The sequence below is a fragment of the Ictidomys tridecemlineatus genome, chromosome 2 (genome assembly GCF_052094955.1).
Source record: "Ictidomys tridecemlineatus isolate mIctTri1 chromosome 2, mIctTri1.hap1, whole genome shotgun sequence".
NCBI classification, from domain to species: Eukaryota; Metazoa; Chordata; class Mammalia; order Rodentia; family Sciuridae; genus Ictidomys; species Ictidomys tridecemlineatus.
The window spans coordinates 131,402,513-131,419,857 of NC_135478.1; the positions used below are offsets into that span (position 1 = coordinate 131,402,513).

At 45.0% G+C, this 17,345-nt stretch overlaps 1 protein-coding gene across 3 annotated transcripts in view; it reads right to left on the reverse strand.

Annotated features, from left to right (window-relative positions):
- The window catches only part of Adcy1 (adenylate cyclase 1), a 167,366-nt gene that overhangs the window by 88,175 nt on the left and 61,846 nt on the right, over window positions 1–17,345 (reverse strand). For all 3 annotated transcript variants that reach the window (XM_078039778.1, XM_021722334.3, XM_005319257.3), the window contains exon 5: window positions 8,056–8,183. In XM_078039778.1, the coding sequence (XP_077895904.1) occupies window positions 8,056–8,183 (128 nt within the window). The remainder of the gene's footprint in view (window positions 1–8,055; window positions 8,184–17,345) is intronic.

Genomic DNA, 17,345 nt, shown 5'->3' on the forward strand with positions numbered 1-17,345 from the left:
GCCCACCCCCTTGCCACTGTCAGTGAGGCAGCCCTCACTTTGCCCTCGACCCCGATCCATGCTGTGCCCTGCAGTCCCACTCCAGAGGCCTCTGTGCATTTATCAATGATGACATGAAATGAACAGGCTGACCCCACACCACCTGCGATATGTCTGGCTCAACTTCACTCTGACTTCCCTTATTTCCATGCCTAAAGCTTCAGCCATAGTGGAGGGAACAACTGCCCAGCATGTCTCCAAGGCCTCTTGACCTCCACTCAACCCTGCTGGGCTCATCTTACAAACAGTTCTGCCATCATCATGCATTTGCCTGCAAAAGGGCCTGTCCCCCATAACCACAGCACACAGTGGATCCGATAGCCACTCCAAGACAGCTGCCTGCCTACCTCCACATTGGAGGATGCAAGAGAGTAGAATCGGACATGTTTAAGTCAGGGTCCCAGAAATCCTAGTGCAAGTTCAGTAGCCTCAGAAGTGTTCATTCCACAGATTTACAAAGAAGTGTTTTGAAAGTGTTTTGAAAGACTATTAAAACATCTTTAATACCTGTTTGGTTTTATACATTTTGAATGTGATTTTCTAAAAAAATTTACCTTTTTTTTTTTTTAGTTGTTTGCCAATCACCAATAAGAGACACTGAAACAAGATCTTGAAGTTAAAACATTTCAAAATTCAGAACAGGAAACGCCTGTGGGAAAACGCAGATGCTGAAACCTGCCAATGGTGTTTCAGAGCACTTTGAGCAATTATACTTGTGTAGTTATGAAAGAGCAAATGACACAGAGACTGCTGGGACTCACATCCATCCCTGTCCCTGGACCTCTTCAAGCACCGCCAACCAGGTCTATGCAGCCTCACACATCTGCCACCCTGCGCCCTCTGCCAATACTCTCTGTCTTTGGCAGATTCTGCCTCCAGTATCTCAATGCTGACACCATCTGGTCTTCAGGAAACTGGACAGCTGCCTCTAAAGAAATCACACATCCAGAGCTATTCTCACTGCTGCTCCTCTTGGCCCCACAGTTCCTGGAACATCTCAGTTAGATTTGGCTATTTATCCAATAGAACTTCTCATGTCATTTCCAAGGAATCAGAATTCCCCAGTCCTTCTGACTTTATTTGTCCTGTTTTTCTTTCTTATTTATATGCTCGGGTTTGCTTATTTATCTCAAGTTATTTTCTATGCAAGGAAAAAGCCAGACTCTTGCTCAGTCTGTAGCCCTGACCTTAGCCTTCCAGTGCTTGATTCCAACAGGGAAGAAACAAGGAAGCAGCCTGTCCCAAGACACGGCAGACCCCCGTCAGCACCATGGCATAAATAAATCCTGGCAGAAAGTAAATGTAATCATGATTATACTGAAGCTTGAAAATGAAGGGGCATATGAGGGTGCTTCTGTTCATTTGTTCAACAAACATCTATTGAGCTGACTCCCTTCACCCATTATTCAAAGCACTGTGGCTACAGCTGTGCACACAAGGAAAAAATAAAAAGGAGGTAATGGACACCATAGAGGCCAATTTACTATCATCGAGATTGAAGTTTCCAAGCATAGAGGAAGAATGGGCAAATGGTTGTCAAGTCCCTTGTTCAAAGGAATGGCCTCAACTCAGGCTCCTCGCTTCCCCTCCTGGGCCTCAGCTACCCCAGCTGTAAAAATATAAGTTCTCAACCTGGAATGTACAGGTTCAGAATCTCCAGATCCCCTAAGGTTTTGATGAAAACCCTATGCAAATAAAGACATGAGTGTACCCAAATCATCCTCTACCCCATAGAAAATCCATCCCTAAATGTATTCATGGCTCTGGCTCTGAAAACTAGAATCCAGTAACAACATGAAATAATCCCTAAAGTTACTTTCTGATGAGAAACTGAGAAAAGCTCCCACACAGAACCCAGCTTGTTAAAAAGGAAGGGGCTATAGGAGAGGGCCCAGGTGTCTGGAAACAGGCCATAAGTGTCCCTTCTAACAGGACCCCAGGGCTCCACCCAGGGGGGCCATCAGGATCTGCTGGTGTATGGCATGTGCAAGCTGTCCTCACCTGTTCATGTGGGCCATGGGAGAAAAAGCACATGCCTTTTTCTGCTAACTTAATCCAAAACAGAAAATAGAAAACAAAAAACACGTCAACCATGAGCAAGGCCATATCTAGATTAAGTCTATTTAAAAAAATGGCACTTAGCATGCTTTGGGATTGCATGGAAGAATAATGAGGTTCCTGTTTCCCTATTGCCTATGCCAACAGAAGCTTCCCCCAGAGATGAACAGGCATGTCCCCATTTCTACAGGTATACAGGACCATGTGCCACAGAGGAAATCCCATAGAAGAGGGGCTCCCTCTCTGATGGGCCAGCTCCCTTTGTCTGGCAGGTGATAAACCAATCCCTACAGTAGCAACTGGAAGCTCACCTATGAGAGCCCACATCATCTCATAACAACCTGGAGATGCAAACATGACTCATTCATTTTACATTTTACACTGAGGAATACGAGGTGTTGCCTCAGGATGGGAGTCAGGAATCCACAGGCTCATCTGCTTCCATGGGAATCAGAAGTCTCTGGCCCACTCAGGAAAAGTGGAGCTTTGGGTTGCCTATCAGAGGGGAGGGGCCTCCCATTCCCTGGAAGGTCAGAGGCTGACGAAGGTCCCATGTGCTGCTGTGGCCAGAGTATCATGGGCATCCTGGAGAAACCCATCAAAACAGGAAGCCAAGGACCACCCCTGGAGTCAAAATGCAGGACCCCATCCCATGGCCCAGGCATAGCAGCTGCCAGGATGGTCCTGATACCCTCATCTCTGCTGCCACTGCACCCTTCTCTCAGAGCCAGGATGTCATGGATTTTTATAGATTGGAAAATTGAGGCCCCAAGACAGAAGTGATGTGCCCAGGGTTATACAGTGCCTCAGAGGCAAGACCATCCAAGGAATTAAATTCTCTGAACACCTCATCTTTTTTCCTCCTATTGATGGAATCCACCTGACCCAACAGGGAACACATTTCACTCAAAATAATGAATGAAAATCACACCAATAAAAATCAACACTTTTTTTAAGAGCATAAGGCACACACAAATGAGGCCCACAATATTTTAGGGTAAATCTTTCCAGGTGATAGAGGTTGGAGCAGGGAAATCTGAGGACAGGAGATCCTCAGACCCAGCTGCAGCCCAGGAGATTCCAGGGCAACACTTGCCTGGCAGACCCTCTGGTCCTCTGCTCTTGTTTCCAGATGCCACAGCTCCCAGCAAGGTCAGGCTGTCTAAGCCACAAGTGGCTGAGGAGGAAAAGAACTAGCCTGTACTTCAAAGTGAGCATTCCTTATCTATGGTTTTACAGGGAAATGCCAGCTGCTGTGTTGGGTCTGAAGTATTCCCCAGGGGCTTGGTTCCATCCTGTAGTGCTATTGGGAGGTGGTGGAACCTTTAAGTGGTAGGTTCTTATGGAGGGAAGTTGGGTCTTTGGGGACATGTTGTTGAAAAGGAGATTGGGATCCCAGCTCCTTCCTCTCCACTTCCTGGTTGCTATGAGGTGAGCAGATTTGCTCCACCATATGCTCCCCTCTATGACATTCTGCCTCACCACAGGCCCAGAGTGATGGGCCTAACCAACCATGAGTTAAAACCTTGGAAACCATGAACCAAAATCAACCTCTTCTCCTGTAAGTTGATTTTCTAAGGTAGTTTTGCCACAGCAATAGAAAGCTGACTAATACACCCACTCTGCACTTTGGCGGGCCTCACTGTCCCACTTTGGGGTTCACTCCGGGGCTGTCCATGCTAACAGGCCTTGGACACACAATGTCCTTGACTTCCCAAAAGATCAGTCTGCATTGAACAGTAACAAGATGGCAGTTGTGGGTGGCCTGGGTATCAAAGATCAAAAAGGGAAACAAGGTAAAATGTTTCTATCCGCTTTTCCCATAGGAATGAACAATCTTCAAGGTAACAATAATGAGATCATTCCTCACTTGTTTGACAAGGAAACAAAATTGACTCTGCCAGCCTGGTAAGAAGCTAAGACACAGCATGGCTTCCTGCCCGCCCACACCTGCACCTGAAGCAGCATCTGTCCTGGATTTTATAATTACTTTATTTCTTTTCCTCTGGCCTTGCCCTGCCCCTTTGGAAATCCACCCTAAAGGTACTTGCATCACAATGAGACTGTTGTGTTCTCAGAAGTACAGGATCCTGGTACAAGTACTGCTAGAGAAGTCGTGGCAGAGAGAAAGCTAACAGGGCAGCCTAGACCCCTCAAGGTGGGGAGGAGTGACCTCCCTGCTACCATGCACGAGAGCACCTTCTGGACCAAAGAGTCTGCTTGAAATGCTTCAAGAAGCTTCCAATAGCCAAACCATCCCTTGTTCCTCAAGATTCCCTCTGTCTGCTCAGAATTCCCCAAGTCTAGAACAAATGTGACTGTGGTGCCTGATGAAGGACATCTCTGCCCTGCAGGACCAGCTCCTCCCTGGACATCCAGCCATGGTGCCTGCCACCCAAAGGCTTTTAAGAAGAGATGAGTCCACAACCAGCTGAATCCAGCTCCTTAAGGCCTGGCCTATTCCTCTAGCTTGAAATAGCACAGACCTTCTTCTCACAAAGGAGACAGTCAGCGAGACTCTGCCACGAATGTGAGCTTTGGTCACTTGGCTTATTCTTGTGAGTTCTGCTCAAGGAGTTCTTGAATCTCCAAAGTTCCGAATAAAGCACTCCAAGGTCAGAGAAAAACAATCACACAAACATTCCCCTCTCTCTGGACATGCCTATCCTTTTGATAAACATATTCTGTCCCATGTGTGTTTCTGTGTACAATTCAGGGACACACGCAGCCCAGAGGGACCAACAGGGGAGAGCACCAGATGCTAGGAGTCTCGTTCCCCGGAGGTAGGCCCCTCAGTGCCATGCTGAGAATACACTGATGGTCCCTGGCTCTGTGACAGTCTAGAGGGGAGAACAGACTTGTTTGAGCAGGAGGCCATCTTCTGAGCTCAGTATCTTGGTGGGTGGCCAAAAATTCAGCCCAGACAGGGGCTCCAGGTTTGCTGCTATCCCTCAGGCCCTGTGAATTCAGGAAACTGAAGCAGAGAGCAGCCCTGGGAGGAAGATACCAGCCCAGGGTACACTATTCTCAAGTGGAAAGACCAGAGACATGGAGCCAGAAAGCCAGCAGCTGAAATGCTGAGGGAGCAGCAAAGGGGACACAGCTTCAAGGAGCAAAGGGACAAGGAAGCATTTCAAGACAGGTGAGGCTGCAGTTCAGTGCTGGACATAAAACCCAGCAGGTTTCCTGGGCAGCAGCCAGGAAGGGGCACTCCTGCAGAAACTGTTCAGAACCATAATGCAAGTCAAGTTAGGAAACAGTAAGGAAAGGAAGGGCAGCACCACCTAAGGCCAGAGCCCCTTGGGAGAGATAGGATGAGGCTCCAATGCACAGAGGAGACCCAAGAGGCTGAAGAGTTCAGTCAAGGCTACCAACTGCAGAGGCATAAGGTGCAACCTCATCAGCCTCCCGGTCAGCACAGGTCAGCTGGAGCACCCAGCTAACTACCTGTATCTGCATGGCTAACACAGGGGCATCATAAATATTTACCTCTGTCTCCTTACAGCTCCCACCTATAGCTTCCTCATTTTACTCCAAGAAGATCACTTAAAACAAGATCTGACACATCAATAATATACGACATATAATATCATATAATGCAATATACAACACAAGGCTATGTGCACTGTAGCAATGCTTATGGCTCACAGAAAACTCTGCACCACAGCCCCAGGTTGTACTTAACCACACCTCTAGAACCTCCCTGGCATGCAGCCCCTGTTAATCACTTAAAGCTGAAACTAGCAGCACAGGGTGGATTTATACCTGTGCCAACTTAACAGATCAAGAGCCACCAGCTCTCACCAATCACTTCTTAACCTAAACCCCTCTTTTCCTTCCCTGTGCCTGAAGGAACAGATGAAAGGAACTTAAAGCCCGTGTTAAGATGATTTGCCAGAATACTAGTCTACCATCAGTTTTCCTGCTTTGTCAAATAAATCTTTTTCTTTGCCCCCCCAAATCCATTCTACATTCATTGGGCCCTTTTTTGAGCAGTGAGTAAATAGACTTGTATGTTACATGATGTGACATATAATGCTGTAATGTGATATATTTGATATATGTGATACACAGTGTGATATGATGTGATACATGACATGATACAATATGATACGTGATATGTATGTTAGATGGTATATGATGTGGTATGTGTGAAGTGATATAATACAGCATATGATATATGATATTGTTATGGTTTAAATGTGAGTTATCCCCCAAAAGCTCATATGTGAGACAATGCAAGAAAGTTTAGAAGTGAAATGATCAGGTTATGAGAGCCTTAACCTAATCAATGTATCAGTGTTAATTCGCTTGAATGGATTACCTGGGTGTAACTGTATGTAGGCTGGAGGAGGTGGGTCATTGGGGAACATGCCTTTGGAATATATATTTTGTCCTTGGTGAAAGGATAAGTCTCTCTCTCCTTCCTAGTGTCCTGTGCTGAGCTCCTCTCCTCTGCCACACCTTTCTACCATGGTGTTCTGCCTCGCCTTGTGCCCAGAGGAATGGAGGCAGCCATCTGTGGATTGAAACCATGATTACCAAAATAAACTTTTCTTCCTCTAAAATTATTCTTGTCAGGTCTTTAGGTCACAGTGGTGAAAAAGCCTACTAAAACCAATATGATGTACGAATATTAGATGATATACGATGTGTTGTATGTGATCTGATATAATAATAGGGCATATGATATATGACACAATGCAAGATGAAACATATATAACATATATGATATGTTGTGATGGTGTGATGTATGACATGATGTGTCAGGACATAGGTGACAGAACAAGTGACATGATATGATGTGTGCTATCACAGGTGATGTATGATATGCAATGTGATGTTATGACATGTGACTTATGGCTTGGCATCCAGAATAAAAGACAGTCACTGCCTTCTGAGTCTCCTCCAAGTTAGGAGTCCTTCCTTCCTGCCTTCCTTCCTTCCCTAGTTTCAGCCCAGCATTTCTTGCAGCTGGCAATGTTTTTCCAAGGCAGTGTTTTTTGCATTTTGCTGTGTATTGCACTCATTTGGGTGCCTTTCCATCTCAGGTCAGAACATGGCCCAGACCAGCTCCTCTGGACTCTTGACATGAGGAAGCCACACTGGAGAACCACTCCCAAGAGAGTCCAGCTTTGCTCACTATGACTGGCACTTAACGTACCCATGGTGCTGGTTCCTTCATGCCTCCTCCAGCTGCAGTCTGCAAGGGTAGCATTGGGGTATCCCACAGCACAGTGGGGTCTCACAGGGTCTCAGGTGTCACTCAATCGCCACAGCCTCAACTGTGGGAGCACACAGTGTGAAGTGTGTGCTTTCTTTCACTCAGTGGCTAGTTTACTTTATCACATCTTCCCCACACAATTCTTGTGCTTCTTGTGCTATTACTTTCTGCTCCAAGCATGAAACTTCACACCAATCCCTGTACACCCATCTTGTTGGAATAGACCCACCTCTCCATGCTTTACGAAGTTTGAATTGGGATCTACCCTACATCTATCAGGCCACCTCCACACCTTATCTTGGAGCAATGGAGGCAGCCATCTGTGGACTGAGACAGACTTTGGTAAGCAAAGCCTAACCAAGGCCAGACCTCACAGGTACTATCCCTCCTCAAGGACTAACCTTCCCAGACCCCAGCCCACTCTCCACACAGAGCACTGAGGCAGTCACTTGCCTGGAGGAAGAACCAGCACACAGTGATGGCTGTATTTGGCCACCCTTTCTGAATGGCTTATCCAGTCTAATTATAAAGGCCATTTCTTTTTGCATGTCTCCGATATACCTGACAATACACAGGATCCTCTGAACAAAGAAATACATCACAGCAAAATGTAGGAGGTGGTCACTGAAGCCTCACTTCTTGGTTCAGGAGAGAACTCCTGGACCCAGCAACCTCTCACTGCCTCATCAGCCTCTGCAGCCCTGAAAAGACCCTTGGGGCAACATGGCACTCACGTGATGGTGTCAATCATGTCGAGCCCCATCTCCACGCAGCAATGGGCATGGTCAGCCTTGGGCTGGGTTAGGCCTGAAACACAGTAGTAGCAGTCCCCAAGAATCTTGATGCGACGACAGTGGTTCTCCTTCAGGGAAGGCAAAGCACATGGTCAGTGACAGCATTGAGAAACACTGATTTCCACATCACCTTTAGATGCTAGCGACCACCAAGCATGTGGACAACTTACCAGTGTGGTCACCACAATGGACAGAATCAAGCTCACACTGATGTTTCCCTTGCTGCCCCTGATACCCTTACCCAGAGCCTCTTTCCACTTGGGGTACTCATTTCTCCTACCTCCATTTGATAAGCAAATCCCCCAAGGTCCAGGTGTAAGGCCACCTCTATGGGGAGTCTGCCACAACACACAATTGGGATAGTCCTCGCCCTGGTCCATCAACACAGAGGGTCATGGGTAGCCCTTCTGGACAACATGAGGTCCCCCAGGAAGGACAGAACATACCCATCCAGGTTTTCCTGCAATTCTCAATAACCCCACCCTAGAGCACACTTCTAGAAGACACTTGCTGTCACTGAATACCCACTCCCTCATTATATGAAGAAGAAAACAGGCTGAGTATCCCCTGTCCAACCAAAAGTGTTTCACATTTTGAATGTTTCAGATTTTGGAATACTTTCAAAGACTTTAAAACTGGCTGAGCATCCCTAATCTGAAAACCTGAAACCCAAAATGCCTCAAAATCCAAAAGTTTTTGAGTATCAAAATGATGCTCAAAGTTTCAGATTTTGGATTTTCAGATTACACATACTCAACCCAAAATGGAACCTCTGTGGGAAATCTGCTCCAACCCATGGCATTTGCACAGCGCTCCCCTGACCAACAATATAAAGGGCCATGGGCAGCTCTCCTGGAATGTACAAGATCTCTTAGGAAGGACAGGGAGGTGATAATGGAAATCAAGAAAGTCAGTCAGTTACCACTCTATATGGCCAGTGCTACTCGATAGGTATCAGTTAGCACTATCATGACTGCTATTTTTGTTTTAAGCATTAAACTGCAGTTCTAAAACATCTCCACTTCAGGACCCCTTTATATCTTGAAATAACTGAAGTTCCAACAAAAAAATTTTGATGTGGGTTATAACTGTTGACATTTACCAATTAGAAGCCACAATGAGACCTTTTTAAACACATACAGATTCATTTAAAGGCAACAGTTAGCCCATTTTCATGTTAATATAAATAACATTTTTATGAAAAACTATAACATTTCCCCTACATAAAATGCAATAAATGAGAAGTATGCTTAGCTGTCCACTTCTGCGTGTCTCTGACGCCCATTTTCAAAGCAGACAGCTGGACACATCCTTCATGCTGTGTTGTTGCCACAGATGTGCACTGAAGGAAACGAACCCACACAGGTACACTGCTGGGAAAGAAAGGACCTTCCAGACCCTGAGATGGTCTCACAGAGCCACAGAGCTCCTCAAACTGTACTTGGAGAACACATTCACAGTTTATGTCTAATTTTACCCTTTAGTTTCTTATTAATGAGCTGTCTGCTGTAGGTTTTCACAAATGCTGTGAAATAACAAGTGCCCAGGCTGAGCAGGGAGTCAGCAATAACAGCTGGATGTTGAGGGGACTCTACCCCCAGGCCTGTCCATGGTCAGATCTTCCCAGAGATGGGCAAACCACATCCCTCACTGCTGTCCTGAGCTGCCCCAGGCTTGGTGCTGCAGGGACCTTGAGAAATGATTCCAGCCCCCTGTGAGCATCTGAGAAGGGGATGCCACCAGCTGTGCAGATGGCTCCATGCCCACTCCTTCCACGCAACAGCATCACAGAAAAAAACAAAAACAACTCTGTGGGGCTGGAAAAGGTGTAATCTTTGATTACAATCCCTACAGGAGTCATATGCACAAGGAGATGCAAACAGCACACTGTGATAAAGAACAAAGACACACACAGGAATGTGAAGTGTGGCCATTTCTGCACATCACAGCCAAGGTGTGCATGGGGAGAATCCATCTCTCAACAGGGACCAAGAACAAAGCCATCTAATATTGAATATCCATGTGTACACATCTACATATCAAGGGCTTAAGGCCGGCCAGGGCCAGGTGTATTCTGGAGAAATTGTGCAGAACTACTGTCTTAGAACAGCAATACCTGGTCAACATGCACAATATGTGGGTGCATGATCCTAGCTCATCCAGCATTACAGGCAAGTCTTTGGATTGTCCTGTGCTGTGAAGCCCAGGCCCCTCCTGGCCCCTCCCAGCTTCCTTTCCCCACCAGCCTCTATGACACCTGCCCTGGTAGATACCCCTAGAATGAGTACTGGGTATATTATTTTGGTTTATTTTTAATCTCAAATGTCCTGGGTTTTGTGAGCAGGCTTAATAGGTCAAAAGGATGGTTTTAAATGCTTTTGATTTTTAGAATCTTCTCTGCAAATATGGAAAGCCACTGCCGGGAGTCACTCACTACAGGAAGCACAGAGGAAAACACTTATGATACTCATATGTTTCTGTGTCCCACCAAGAAGACAGAAGAAGAGGAGCAGGGTGAAAAGGGGCCCTGAGGGGTATACAGCCTGAGGGACCAAAGCTGCCCCTCCTTCCCAGGCACAGAGAGACAGGACTGAGAGAGAGAGAGAGTGCAGGTAGGACAATCTCCGGTTTTGCTTCCCAGGTGTGGCCTGAAGAGGTATGGTCTGCTTACAAAGTCTAGACTAGCCATGACCCTGCCTGAGTGGGAGGTCACAGGGAAGGATCCAAGACAGTAGGGCCGCCACACAGGCAGCAGCATATTCAAACCCTGCCCAGCCCCAGAAGGTCACAGAGCACTGATGGCTAGGGGCCACAAGAGGACTTTAATTCCATACACAAATGATGAAGTTAAAGACCACCATCTTGCAGGTCTAGGAGGAAGCAGAGTCATAGGCAGGATAATTGCTACTGATTCTAGAGCCCTACGATGTCTGATCCCTGCTGGGCCAGCCCTAAAACAGTAGAGTCCAGAGAGGCCAGAGGACAACACGAGGACACCACACTATACCTTGATTTTGAGTGGGTAGGTAAATCCCAGGACCTGGGCTCCCCTAATGAAGGAGGTGACACATGCATGCTTGAATTAATCTAGTTTTTGCCCTGAAGTGACTGCATTCAAAACCTACACTGACCAAGTGCTATGAACTTTGTTCAATTGAGTGTTTGACTGTGAGTGGAAAAACAGAACAGGAAAAGTTAGAAAACTGTATTTCTATGTAGCAATATGTGACAACTGTACATGTGTAGCAACTAGATACTTTTAACCTGCTGGGCCCACAGGATTAAAAAGAAATGAACTGCAATATACTCAGTGGCAATCACCAGAAGTTAAGAAGAATCGTTATTTCAACTGCAGTGTTCACAATTCATTCTGCCACAATTGCTTTTATTCAACCCCATGATGAGCCAGCCGTTCGTTCACTAGACTAAAGCATGGAATACAGAAGAGTCAATGAAAGGAGAGAAGGTCTTTGTTTTTTTCAGAGCTTCCCACGACAGGGACTGGAATACATAGGGCAGAGGAATTGAAACCTAAGAATTCTGCAGACATCTGTCCGTCAATAGGTACCAGGCAAACACAGTCCCCGTGAGGTTTCCCCAGACTCAGGAAGGACTAAGAGGAGTCAGCCTGCCCTGTCATCAGGGAGACTCTCAAAAGAAAATTAAATTAAAAACAGTGATGCCTAAAAAATCCAAAATGAAATAAACCTGTTACTATAACATAGACTTAGAGGCCACTTTTGCTAAAAGCACTGACTCTTCACTTGGTCCTCCGATAAAAGGTTGTTATCTCTGCCTTCATTGTGTATCTGTCTCTTTCCACCTTAAACGTTGCATCAGATTTCTGCTCAACTTTGCACGTAGACTTGTTAATCATTTAAGGAGTGTCTGTCTAAAAACTGGTAACACAAGGTTGATTAGCCCTAAATTTACCTAACCTCTCTTATCCCCCTTCAAGGTTGAAGGCACTAAGATAAGAGTAACTAAGGCACTTTTAAGATAGCAGAATACAACAGTTACTAATATGGCATTATGTAAAATTGTGGATGTGTAACCGACGTGATTCTGCAATCTGCATTTGGGGTAAAAATTGGGAGTTCATAACCCACTTCAATCTAATGTATGAAATATGATATGTCAAGAGCTTTGTAATGTTGTGAACAACCAATAAAAAATATATAAAAAAAACAACACACACAAAAAAAGATTTGCAGGGAAGTCATAATCAACAAATTGTCACCTGAGAGCTTTTACAACTTCCTATTCCAGATCCCTGGGAGCTTCCTAAAGGTCTCCAGTTATTTCCCTAAAACTTGCAGGCACATCATCCCTCGGTGGGTCTGCCCCTCTATAGGTGCAATCACCTCACAATGGAAACCAAGGCTGCCCCCTAAGCAGTCATCTCATGATGAGAACCAGATTGCTCCCTCAAGCACATAACCACTTCTTCTGGATCACACAGAACCAGAACTGAGATCATGATCCACTGCATCAGTTTGAACAAGATGACTTAATTACACATACTTCTTGTGCCTCCATTTTGTTCCTTTTTCTATTTAAACCTAAGTCCATGTCAATGCCCCAAAGACAAGGTACCTATACCCAATAAATTTCTTTCCTACTTCACCATAACTACTTTCACCAGAAGTATGGGGCAAGTGGCTGGACCTGGTTTGCTGGCATTCCTGAAATCAGTCCCTGCCTCTGGCCTAGGATTCTGGCAACTTTACTACCTTGGCAACATGACCACACACAGAAGAATTATTCCAAGGGATGCAAAAACACATTATACTGTATATCTGGTGGATAGAACCACCAAGAAATGTTAAAATGCACCCAGTGGGCTTATTCTTGATTATAATAACGTTGGCAGTTATTTTGAATCTACTATATATGGAAAGATGAAACAAATAATATTATTGTCTTCATTTGTTTTGTGTTGTTATTACAGAATACCTGAGAATAGGTATCTCCCTGATGTTTCCAAGAGAAGCTACATATGGTAGGTAGCACCCCTCGTAGAAGAAAGCTAAAGGAGCCAGGAGGCGTCACACATGTCCCCAAAAGTTATCTCTGAGGAACATCAGCTGACTCTTCAGAGTAGATAGGAACAAGGTCAGTTTTGACCAACTGGTCTTAAATGCCTGGCAGGAGAATATAGCCTAAAAGCGCAGCCCTACATGGACATTTAAAAGGAAAAACAATGTTTGAGGGTTTTTTTAGTGTAACTTAAAATGTACACTTGTGTCAGCCCTACCAAAAAAGTAAGGAAACCTGGAGACTATAAAGGAAGGGTTCTCGTGTGAGAGTCACAAATTGTCCTGAGTTAATCTGAGAATGGGTATTTTTAAAAGAACAGAGATTTTTATTATTTCTTACAGTTCTGGAATCTGGGAAGTCCAAGGTTGAGGGGTCCACATTTGGAGAAGACCTTCACACTCCCCTGGTGGCAGCCAGAAAAGCAGGAAGTGCATGAGAAACCGAGTTGGGGCTGAACTTACTTTTGTAACCACCCACTTAAGGATCCTAGCCCATGTCGTACAAAAATGACATTAATCCATTGGTAAGGGTAGAGCCCTCAGGGCCTCTTGCTAGGGCCCATCTTTCAATACTATTGAATTAGGAATTAACTTTCCAACACGAGAACTTTGGGGTACATATTAGAACCATAGCACTGTCATTAGGATTTTTCAAGCATCAAGAAAAAAATACAAACATAAAAATCCAAAGAGTGGAGTTCAATGAATTAGAAATTCCAAAATCAAAGAAATGGAGTTAAGTGAATTGGAAATATCAATATAAACTCATAATTTATTTTTCTTTTCTAAAAAAATAAAAAATAAATGAATCTACCTCTGCCCCTGGAAGAGTCCCAGAACCAACAGCAACCCAGATTCTAGGACTGAAACCCCAATTCCCACTGAAGGAAACTAGAGCTTCTGGCACAATGCCAAGTGTGAGTCTGCAGCAGGAACTCCTCACTGTCCCTAAAGATGATGCTCAGAGGCAAATTGCCATGTCAAAAGGAAATAGAAGCCAGCTGGGTCAGGCCAACATGGGAAATTTAGAGCCCCAAAAGTAAAAAAGATGGCAATGGATCAGAATATCAGATTTTTCAAAATCCACAAGTTCATAATGAGGCTCCAATTCATTGTTTTTAAAAACTGATGAATACATTTTAAAAAATTAAGCATTTATTTACTATTTTTGAGTAAAAAAATAGCTGATGAGTAAACATTCTTTTTTAAAAAAAATATGAGCTAATAAACGCAGAAGTGATGGAATTAAGAAACACACTCAAATGAAGCATGAAATCCTGCCATTGCTTACAAGGCAGCTGCTGTTAAGACCAAGAGATGCAATAGTGTATGGAGCCAGGTGAGGGGTGGATCTCACTGATGAGGCCTGAATCCACCATTCACCTCAACCCGCCAGGAAGAGAAAAACTCTGGCGCCCTCTGCTGGGGAGAAGCAATGGGAGGCTCACAGCCGAGCGTGGAAGGGTGCAGACCCAAGAACCTACTCAGTCAAGTCTCTGGGATCTACCAGTTCTAATTCATAGGAGATGATAAGAGACTGGGGGATTTAACATAAAACCACGGAGGATGAGAGGCCCAAAAGGGAGGGAAACTGTTGGAGAATGAAAAAGGAAAAGCAAAACAAAACAAAACCCACTGACCTATCCACCAAGGGCAACAGGTTGTATTATTGATCATGTGAGGGAGATCAAGGTAGGCCACATCAAAATACACTTCTACTGCATATTTTGAGATGGATTTTCAGAGGAAATGAAGACACAGGACAGCTTTGAAAAGCTTTCTGTGGGGGACATTTGTTGTCTGCAGCGCAATGTAAAGAGGCCTTCTCTGAAGCCCCCATCTGCCTAGGAAGGCATTTTCACAGGAAGAAGAGATTGGGGTCTGACACATGACCCAGACAGTCAGAGAGCGAAGACAGTCCTCTGGAGGCTACCAGCACAGGCTACCTGGAGACACTGCCTAAGGAGAATGCACCTACCTTCAGGAGCATTTTCCTCCTGACTCTTCCATAACCTATGCTGTCCACAACCTCCCAAAGCCTCAAGCCCCTGTTGTTTTTCTCTACCTCAAAATTCTATTCAAACTTTAACTCTATTTCTTATTCTTTGAGTCTTGTGCTTGCTGTGTGGCCTCCATGTTTCTGCATGTTAATATATGTCGATGCTTTTCCTCCTGTTATGTCTGTCCATTAGTAGTTTATTTCATGGACTAAAATTATTGAAACTCCAGAGAGAAAAAAGAAAATTCACATTGTTCTATTTCCTGTATTTTCAGAAGCCCTGACAGCTTGGAGTTTTGCAGACTGAGGAGACACAGGCCTCCCAGAGTTAGCTAATCCCTAGAGTCAGCAAACAGCTCCAGAGAACTCTCCTTTCGTATGCAAACTAACCAAGCCCTAATCCACATCCCCAACCCCCTTTATCTAACCTAACTTTCACAAACCAAGTCACATTTTCCATTCCCAACGGGCCTCCGGGCCAGGTACCAGACAATTAGAAAACACACCTAGAGCCCACAGCCCAAGGACATTATTCAAACTAGCCAATCCTAAACATAATGAACTACTTAGCTTGCCTCACCCCTGTATTCCCTAGAGAACAAAATAAAAGGCTCAGTGCCTCGCCGCCCCTTGCTTCTTCCCACCTGCTGGGTGGCCTGTTTTGGCAAAGAATGCCTCTCTTATTTTGGTGACTACAGGGGTAAACTTCCTTCAATGACATGGTTCTCTTGGTGTCCTCACTGGGGTCACCTCATCAATTAACATCCCCACAGGGCAATCAAGACATAAATCCAACACATTTGTATCCTAAAGGAGCAAACCAGCCACATGAAAAAGGGTAAACTAAACCCAGATGAAGTGTTAGAATGATGTGGCTGTCCTTGGTTTGGTTGGAAATGACAACAGTATGGTGGCACTGGCTGTGTTCTCAGATGGAGAGCTATACACTGAAGGACTTACAGGTGACATGAGATTATATCTAGTATTTAGGAGGAGATAGGATAGAGACCAAATATGACAAGCCATAATTAATATCTGATGAAGTCATATTATAAAATGACAGGCTCCTAAGAACAGGGTTGGTGCCTCACTCATTCATGCTACATCCTGATCTTCTAGAAAAGTGCACAAATCACAGTGGGGACTCAGTAGCTGGTTTTAGTTTTTTGGTTTTTTGTTTGTTTTGTTTGTTTTGCTTTGTTTTTGTTTTTATTTTCTTTCAGCACTAGGGGTGGAACCCAGGGATGCTCTACCACTAAGCTACTTCCTCAACTCTTCTTAAATTTCATTTTGAGACAAGGTCTCACTAACTTACTCAGAATGGACTTGAACTTGCCATCCTCCTGCCTCCGCTTCCAGAGTAGCTGAGATTAGACAAGTGCATCACCACACCTGCGGCTCAGAACCGAATGAGAATGTGAATGAACACACCCCGGATTTTGAACATCCGTCTCCCCTGAAGATGGACTGAGGGGTGAATGCACCTCCTACCCTGCCCTGCAGGACCTCCCTATCTAACTGATTTGCTTCTCACCCAGGCTTCGTAAGAGGACAAATAGATGAGGATGATGGACACACGAGGTTAACAGACTAATTCTATAAAATGAGCCCATATATTGACTCCTCACATGCTTTCTTTGCCAAAAAGCAATCTGCCTGCAGCTCCACCTGGACCAAGGGAACAGGAAATGTCATATTACTCAACAAACTGAGGCATCAGGTCAGAAGGCCTGGCAGTCAGTGTAGATAGTGAGACCATGATGGCTGCTTATCACTGGGTTGCTAACAGCTAACCTCCAGGATCAATCACATTTCCCAGCTCAAGGGGTTGCTAACACCTCTAGGACTGCACTTCCCAGCACAAGTGATTACCCCCTGTGCTCCTGCCTCTTCCTGCCATTAGGCAAGTACACAGAGATAAAAGACAAAGTGGGGGTTCTGAGGTCTTCAAAAGAGCAAGACACTCCCACTTCATGGGCATGCAGCTCTGGGCCACCTTCTCTCTGGACAAGTCTGCTACCTTCTGTTCCTCTCTTCAATAAAACTTGCTTTCTATACTTGCCTTGGCATTTCTCAGGTGTTTAATCTTCTTGATCTTCTTGGAGGTCAGGACCTGTTCCAAAACAGGCATCCGCCTCACCTCCCCCATTTCCCAATCAGATTCTGCATTCAAATCACAGTTCAGCATTGTT